Source organism: Crocodylus porosus, unplaced genomic scaffold (assembly GCF_001723895.1).
Source record: "Crocodylus porosus isolate Cpor-Errol unplaced genomic scaffold, CroPor_comp1, whole genome shotgun sequence".
NCBI lineage: Eukaryota > Metazoa > Chordata > Crocodylia > Crocodylidae > Crocodylus > Crocodylus porosus.
This window is the reverse complement of record NW_017728906.1, coordinates 89,051,237-89,060,401: the sequence shown is the minus strand read 5'-3', so window position 1 is coordinate 89,060,401 and position 9,165 is coordinate 89,051,237. Positions and strand designations below refer to the sequence as shown.

The following is a 9,165-nucleotide window of genomic DNA, read 5'->3' as shown; positions in this document are numbered from 1 at the left end:
TTTTGATCATGAGGTGATGCTGATCTGACTGCAGAGATAGGCAGCTGTGGATGGGCTTGCTTCAGAGCAATGCATTTGAATCTTAACCAAACCAGTCATTCTAAACTGTGAACTCATAAGGTATAAGATAAAGGTCATCTCTGGAGTGGCAAGCATGTATCTGCTCATTAAAGAAATCTTTCTTCTCTTATCACTGGGGAGGCCTGACTTTCTCTTGTCCTACCACTTCTCCAACTCTCTCCCTCAGAGCAGCATATTGCAGGTGGCAGCCAGGTGAGCCAGCCAGCATTAGATGCTTCATACTGGTTTCTTATGCACATACCCTGGACATCAGCACTATCACCTCCTTGACCCATGGGAGAAGACCAAGGACAATAAGAATGACATCTGTTGGCAAAAGTCAAGTCATGTGAGCTAAATAATTGTGGAGAGCAATGCAAGAAGTAGCTGGGAGAAACAGGGAGGGAGACAGGACCAGAGGGATAATATGGAAAGTGGTGGAGAGTGGAGAAGAGGGTCAGTGCAGGAAGAGAATGGGTCTAGGAATGAATACAAAAAGAAGCAGAAGAGTGAGCAAGAGGTAGAAGAACAAAGAGGAATGGAACAAAGGAGAAAATGACTACTGCTTCTGCATAGGACTGGGAGGCACAATGGTTGGGCAGCGCAATGTGTGTTCTGCCATAGACTTGCCATCTCACTACAGGCAAGTATATAACTGTTTTTTTCTGCATCTCAGCTTCCCATTAGTAAACCAGAGGTTTCATCAACCTTTGAGCTTGATGTTACATTATTAAGAGTCTCAGCTGGGAAGTGTAACCAATGTTGCAAGGAATTTGTTAGAAAGCAGGAGACAGAAAAGTCAGAAAAATTAACTTGTCTCTGAAAACTGCTAGTCCAAGGAACTGGAGAAAGTAGGTCAGGGCGGTATCTTAGAAACTAACTAGCTCAAAGAGGCATGAGCTGTTGTAGGCAACAGCATACGTTGTCAGATGCACCCTGCCTTCTGCCTGCCTCCAGACTAATGTGGCTAACCACCTCTATACTAAAGAATCTTGAAAGCATCTGACAGCTATAGCTATATTTGAAAAAAATGGAATGCCACATGGCATATCAGTATAAAATCCCTTGTCGAGTGGTGACTTCTTTGGTACCTCACATTATACCAGCTCCTGAAAGTGATACTTTGTGTACACATACACATTATATCACAATCTGTAACAGCCTTGGGTTACAAATGGATGTTGTCTTAGTGGCCGGATCAGCTGTGCCAAGATGTGTCCTAGCACAGCTGATCTGACAGATGCAAGGAGACAGATGTCAGTGGAGATCATTGTTGTTGGGGCATGTCCACAAGTGTGGAGCAGGGGAGCCCACAGTCACATGCCCCAGGAATTCCCACATAGGTGTGGATTGGGGAAGCTGAGGGGGGTGCTCACTGCACATCTGCAGATACGTGCCCTGGGTTGGGGCCAGGTGTCTTGGGTCACTGCCCACAGGATCAGCTCCTAGAGTCCAGGAGTGCCTGCCTGCCCATAGCAGCTAGAAAGTGCATCATAGGCAAATATGCCCACTGTGAAAAGGTGGCACAAGCTTACTACAAATTGTGGCACTCACAATTTTAAGCATTTGTGGTGTTACCAGGGGCACAGACTCAAGTTTTGTATCACTATAACCATTTTCATGGTGGCACAAAGGAGACATCTATTTTCAGCCTTGATCTAAATTTGCAGTTCCCCCCACCCCACCTAAAGAATCTCTACCTTGTCCCTGAAGTTCTGTGCACTGAAAATTAACAGGAAGATGAAAGGAACCTTAATTCTGCTACTTGGCTGGGTTTTGTTCTTTGGTAATGATCAGAATTCAGCATTTGTTCTAGAGTTTGCCAGTAGAGATTTGAGACTTTTATTTTTGTTCTTGCTGTTGTATTATTTTTCAATTGAACTGTGAAGAAAATTATAGTTCTATATAAAGAAACAGGATGGTACAGGCTTCCACATAGTGACAACACAGTAGCAGCCAAACTATTTTTGGTTACAAGTGTGATTTTTTTTTAACATTGGCACTATTGCATCAAGTGGGTTAAAATGAAGCAGTTATAATGAATGGTTTGTAAACAGAGTGAAGTTACAAGTACAATCTTTACACATAAAACAAAATCTAGAATGAGTAATTGTTCCAGAGATGTGTAATGTAAGCAGAAAATAAGCAGTAGAAACAATGTATTGTCTATTTTAATCAACCCTTTCCTGATTCTTCCTCCACCCCATTGCTTCTTCCTAAACAGCTGACTGGTTCTCACTACAAACATATATTGTACTTGGTTGTATTCTCCTCTTTGTTCGTCCAGGCACTTTAGGGAGGACCTTGAATGTCTTAGGCATGAACTCCATGCAAGCCTCACGGAATTTCTTGATCCTCCAGCAGTAGATGACAGGGTTAAATACTGATTTGAGGTAACTTAGCCACAGGATATAAGTGCTGGTGACATAGAAAGAAGGGCTGTAGTAAAACTGCCTGCTGAATACAGAAAGCAGGCTAAACACTGTGTGTGGAAGCCAACAGAGTGAAAAGCCAATGAACAGGATGAGAATTGTCGTGAAGGCTCTTGTTTTGAAGCTCACATCCACATTCATCTGATGAGGCTTCTGTAGCCCCATAAGGCCTAGCTTGCTCACCTGGCTCAAGCAAAGGCTATCAGCATGGTTGTGGATCCTAAGAGCGTTCCTCCGCACAGTGTTTAGAATGCAAAGGTAAGAGTACAACATGATACTGAAAGGGATGAAAAAAACAGCCACAACTAGCATTACAGCATATGCTCTGTCAGCAGGAAATTCAGTGTAACCCAGGACACACTGGGGAGCTCGGGTGGGAACTTCCACAAATGATCGTCCAACCACAGAAGGAAAGGAAATGCAAAAGGATAGTAACCAGGAGATGGCAATCATGACTTTGGCACGGTGAGGGTTCAGCTTGTCTTGCCGTTGAACGATGATTAAAAAACGGTCAACACTGATGATCAAGAGTATGGCCACTCCTTCCAAGACAAATAGCCAATACAGCATAGCTGATATTCGACAGAAGTGAGCCCCAAAGTTCCAGTTCACTGTAACTATTGTGACTGCAGTAAAAGGCATACAGAACAAGGACAACATGATATCAGAAAAGGCCAGAGTTGCTAACAGCAGATTGATGGCAGAGCGCATTGCTGGTTTTTGGTAGACAATGAGACAGACGATGGCATTGCCTAAAAATCCAATAGCAATCATGATTACCATTAATATTGCTAATAATATCCTGAGTGGGGTAGGCAAAGCTGTGTAATTGGAGCCTGTGGGTGGGGTGCTCTCACTGAATGGAACATAAGTGTCTACTGGAGTATCATTGCATGCCATTGCTGCCAAACCCAAACAAAGAGTCAACAAGTTGCCTTGTTACCTCTTTGGCTGCTGTCATTTTTTCATCTTGCCTGCAACAGAAATGTGCTGTGTGGAAATCTGCAGGCAGCCGACAGATTAATTGGCCAAACAGATGTCTGTTTTTGAGGAAATCTCTTTCAGGCTTTACAAAAGGGCTGAACAACAGATAATATTTTGCACAAAGCAAATTATTTGAGGATTTATTAAAGATGCAGTTAAGGCCATCTTCAAAAACATCTTCTGGGTGAATCTTCGACCTGGAAAATAAATGTATTTAGATGACTTGTAAGTAGTTCTCTGCATCTGTTCACACAAAAACAGACTACATGCAATGATTAGATTTGTTCCGTTTGTGCAACAAATAAGAGTATTCAAATGGTGTTGAGAGAAGAATGCTTCCATAGCTCAATAAAAGTTTTTTCTTGTAAGTCTATTGGAAGAGCTAAGGTCAGTTTTTATCTTTTTTGGTTTGCTTTTGTGTTTTTTTTCTGGGTTGCAGTTCTTTATTTGTCAGACTCTTACATTGTGCTGGTGGAGAAAACAGTGGAGAATGCACTTACAGCCTGGTGTTAGGGTGCTCTCCTAGGAAGTGGGCTATCTGGATTAAAATTCCCTCGAGGTGAGGAGGGAGGGAGGGGATTAGAGCCCAGGTTCCATGTCCAAGGCTATTCGCCAAATGTTAGACCACCAGAATTCTTGTCTGAATCACCTATCTTCAGAAACTCAGTACACAGAGATCTCACAAGAATGTCTAGGCGTTGTGAATCACAAGCAAACAGATGCATTAAGGATATCTTGAGAAAGGCAGTTCAAACATATACCCATGACTTGATATTTCTCATTTGCTACTTCCAGGTGCCTCTATGCTTTCTGAACTGTGCTTTGGGGAAGCACTTACCTCTGTCCATTCTCTACATAGAGCACCTAGATGCTTGATGCCTAGCTGAGTCATTTTGAATCTCTTTAATTAGACAGGCATTCTAAAGTTTGGCACTGCTGTACCTATGAAGATAATCTGAATCCTACCCCAAGTGCTTCAGTCTTGAGTTTCTTTTCTTGGCAGAAACCTCTTATTAAATTATCTGTATTTCAAATGAGAGGGAGTAAAACATATAGAGCATTACTCAACTTTATAAGCACTGAGTTTTTGAACAAAGAGAGTATTAACTATGGTGGTGGGTTTTTTGTGTGTTTTTGTTTTTTAACAAATATGGGAATTTAACTTACCTGGGGAATTTGCACGTATAGTACTTGATAAGCTTTTTAGGCATTTATCTTAATGACAAAGGAAGCATGTGTAATGGAAGTCTTCTCTGCTGACTTCAGTAGAGTTACAGTGAGGATTAATTTGGTCTATCGTCTCAATGGAGAGAGGACTCCCAGAATGTTCCTAAGCTCTACTCTGTATAGGCTTTGTCAGCCCTCCAGTTACACCCTTCTAAATCCTGGAAAGCCAAATGAGGCAAAGTTTTGCATACTGCATACAGAGTTCATTACATGTACTATAACATACAATTACAGAAGCTGATTTCACACAAAATAAAAGTGTTCCTAGAACAAACTGGTCATCCAAATGATCTTCTCATCTGAAGAAAGTGGGGTTGAACTGACATAACAGAACTTGGCTTCATTTGATTCAATTCCTGCAACAATTCCTGTCTGTCTTTTGTGCAGTAAAAAACAAAAGACATAGAAGTGGGAAAGTGAGAAGTTTTGGCTGTGACTACAGAATTGGTATACCATTGCTTCACGGACTTAACCTTTTAGAGGTCTCCATCTCATGTTTTTAAACCTATATTTTGAGTCTTAAAGAAAATACAAAACAATATAAACACAAGGTAAATGTGCAGTATGTGAAGAGCATATTCATCACATGTTTTCTACCAGAATTATTAAATGAGCATGAGGCTCCTTCCAGACCTGTGACACTGAACAGCCACTGGTAAAATATGCCCTCAGTCACAAGGATGAAAACTGCATTTGAGTTTGGCCTATTTTCTTTTGTTCTATCACTGTAGGATTTAAAAAGCCAAATCTGCCCTGTTTATTTAAAGAAATAATTTGTGGCTGATAAGCATTTGGTTGATGGAAGTTATGCTAGTCATGGAAGAAAGGTACCTTTTTCACTTGACCTGTTCTGTTACCACTGTTGTTAATATTACTCACCTGCACTTCCTGATGATTAAACTAAAAGTAAAGTGAGAAAGCAGGGGGAGCAGTGAGGATGAAAAGCTCAGTTTAATACAAGCTGCCTAAATATTCTACTTTTGATGTCCTACTCTGGTAAATGCATTTCAGTGCTCAGGGATATGATACAAGAGTTTATCTTAAGTAGCAGAAGTTATGTCTACTGCAGAAAAACTGACTGTAACATACAATGCTGATAAAAAGAAGTTTGTTTAACTAGTATAATCATAGAAACATAGCACAGGAGGGGTTGGAAGGGACTTCAGGAGGCCATCTAGTCCAGGGCCCTGCTCAAAGCAGGACCATCCCCAACTAGATCATCGCAGCCAAAACTTTGTCTACCTGGATCTTAAAACCCTCCAGGGATGGAGGTTCCACCACCTCTGGGTAATCTGTTCCAGTGCTTTACTATCCTGCTAGTGACAGAAGTTTTCCTAATATCTGACATAAACTTCCTTTGCTGCAACTTGAGATCATTGCTCCTTGTTTTGCCATCTGCCACCACTGAGACAAATCTAGCTCCTCTTTTGAACCCCACATCAGGTAGTTGAAGGCTGCTCTTAAATTCCCCCCTTAGTCTTCTCAAGCCAGTTCCCCCAGCCCAGTTCCCTCAGCCTCTCCTCAGAAGTCATGTACCCCAGCCCACTAACCATTTTTGTTGCCCTTTGCTGGACTCTCTCCAACTTGTCCACATCCTTCCTGTAGTGGAGGGCCCCAAATTGGACACAGTACTCCAGATGTGGCCTCACCAGTGCCAGATAGAGGGAAGAATAACTTATTTAATGATGCTGGCAATGCTTTTAATAATGCAGCCCAGTATGCCATTAGCCTTCTTCACAACAATGGCACACTGCTGGCTCCTTTACAGTTATTGTCCACTGTAACCCCCAGGTCCTTTTCCTCAGAGCTGTTTCTTCACCAGTCAGTCCCCAGCCTGTACCACTGCTTGGGATTGTTCCATCCTAAATGCAGGATTTGCACTTCTCCTTATTGAACCTTGTAACATTTCTTTTGATCCAATCCTCCAATTTGTCTAGGTTTCTGAAACCTAGCCCTACCTCCAGTGTATCCACTACTTCCCCCAAACTTGCTGAGAGCGCACTCCATCCCATCTTCCACATTGTTGATGAAGATAACGAGCATCCGACCCCTGGGGCACTCCACTTGATAGCAGCTCCCAACTAGACATTGAGCCATTGATTACTAGTACTCTTTGAGCCCCATGATCCAGCCAGTTTTCTATCCACCTTGCTGTCCATTCATCCAACCTAGACTTCCTTAGCTTACTGGTGAGAATGTTATGGAAGACCATATCAAAAAGCCTTGCTAAAGTCAATAGGTAGACAAGGTTCTTTGGGTGAATCTGATATCTTTTATTAGACCAACTAAATAGTTGGAGAACAATTTTTAAGCAAGCTTTCGGGTTCCAAAACCCTTTGTCAGGCTAAGGAAGTTTCAGCAGTTGGTGTGTGCTCTTCCTGGATGGAATGAAAAGTTAAAAAGCCAGAGGCTGGTCTGGTATGCATACAAGACAGGCAGTCAGTGAAAATGTAGACTGAAGAGTCAATGGGCGAGAGACTGGCTGGGTGGTGGGGAGAGAAGGGGGATGAATAGTGGAGAAGAACCTGGGAAGTCAGCTGTCAGGCAGCTTATAATGTGTTATAAATCAAATGTCTACATTTAGTCCATGATTTTTAGTATCCAGGAGGTTGATAAAGTGGAGTTCATAGGCTCGTCTCTGGGAAGTGTTTTGTAAGTTTCCTTTGAGGATCAGGACTGAGAGATTGGAGAGAGAGTGGTTTTCTTGTGAGAAATGTGCCCCCGCAGGTAATTGGGTATTCCTGTCTTTGATAGATTTCCGGTGGGCATTCATTCTGGTGCGCAGTTGTTGTTTGGTCTCACCTACGTATTTTCTACCTGGGCATTTGGTGCATTGGATAAAATATATTACATTTCTGGAAGTGCAGCTGTAAGATCCAGGAATGCTGATGGCTCTGTTGTGGGGTGCAGTAATTGTGGGGGTGGTGGAGATGTGTTGGCAGGTTTTGCATTTCTTGTCATGGCATGGTCTGGATCTATTTGGTGTGTTCTGGGCCTGAGGAAGTTTGCTTCTGCTAGCTACAAGTCTGATTGCGCTTTGGCTTTCCTGATTATGAAATACATGCCTGAGCAACATTCTTCTACTCCTCCCTAGTCACTTGTCCAAGTTTCCATTTCTTGTAAGCTTTCTTTTTGTGTTTTAGGTCACTGAAGAGTTCTCTAATAAGCCAAGCTGGTCTTGTGCCATACTTGCTAGTCTTCCTGTGCGTTGGGATGGTTTGTTCCTGTGTCCTTAGTAAGGTTGCTTTAAAATACAACCAGCTCTCCTGGACTCCTCTCCCACTCAGACTGGCCCCCTAGGGGATCCTGCCCATCAGTTCCCTGACTGAGTCGAAGTCTGCTTTTATGAAGTCCAGGGTCCTTACTCTGCTGATATTCTTCCTTCCTTTCCTCAGGAACTCAATCATCTTTGTTCGCTGCTGCCCAAGTTGCCATCCATTACTACATTCCCCATCAATTCTTCCCTTTTTGTAAGTAGCAGATCAAGAAGAACACGGACCATAGTTGGAAATTGTCCCCAACACTCTTCAAAATCTTCCTGGATTGCCTACACATTGCTGTATTGCTCTCACAGCAGGTGTCAAAGTGATTGACGTCCCCCATGAGAACAGGCCCTGTGATTGGGAAACTTCTGCTAGCTGTCTGAAGAAAGCCTCATCCACTGCATCCTTCTGGTGATAGCAGACCCCCACCGTGACATCACCTGTGTTGCTCTTCCCTCTGACCCTAACCCAGAGATTTTTAACAGGACCATCTCCAGTTTCATACTGGAGCTCTGAGCAATCATAGAGCTCATTTACATAAAACACAACTCCTCCCCCTGTACTCCCCTGACTTTTCTTCCTGAACAATTTATACACATCCATGATACTACTTAGGTTATGTGAACTATCCCACTAAGTCTCTGTTACTCCAGTCACATCAGTATATGATATTAAAACTATGGTCATAAGCTGAGTCCTTGATGTGCTCATTTTCCATTACCCAGGTGTAACAGGGAACCCTAGCCCTGGCACCAAAAAGCAGGTCCACCAAAAAGCTGGTCCTTTAAGACCAGAATTTTCTGGGCACGGCGTGCTGGTAAGGAAGGGATTAAATGCTGAGCCTGGCCAGCTAGTCAGCTGGCCAGAAGGGGCAGGACTATAAAAACCCTGGGCAGAGCGGTAGTAAGGGGGGCAGCAGCTGAAGGGGAAGGAGTGCCTCTGAGACCTCCACAGAGAAGCTGGGTGAGCAGTCCAAAGGCGGGAACTATGGCAGCTGTAGGGAGATGGCAGCCACACCACAGCAAAGACTGTAGCTGATGGAAGGGAGCTGAGGCACGAGCCCTGCGAATGTAAGCTGACCCGCTGCTTTGCTTGATCATGTTGGTTGGTGACGTTTATTATTCTTTTTTTTTGTGATTATTGAATAACACCAGTGGCTTGGGTGAGGCTATTGGGAAGGAGGAGGCCTCATTTTGGGG

At 43.2% G+C, this 9,165-nt stretch overlaps 1 protein-coding gene across 2 annotated transcripts in view; it reads right to left on the bottom strand.

Annotated features, from left to right (window-relative positions):
* Positions 1–2,010: 2,010 nt before the first annotated feature.
* GPR45 (G protein-coupled receptor 45) overlaps positions 2,011–9,165 on the bottom strand; it is a 38,209-nt gene continuing 31,054 nt past the window's right edge. For both annotated transcript variants that reach the window (XM_019529573.1, XM_019529574.1), the window contains one exon: positions 2,011–3,673. In XM_019529573.1, coding sequence (XP_019385118.1) covers positions 2,277–3,392 — 1,116 coding nt within the window. In that variant the 5' untranslated portion in view covers positions 3,393–3,673 and the 3' untranslated portion in view covers positions 2,011–2,276. The remainder of the gene's footprint in view (positions 3,674–9,165) is intronic.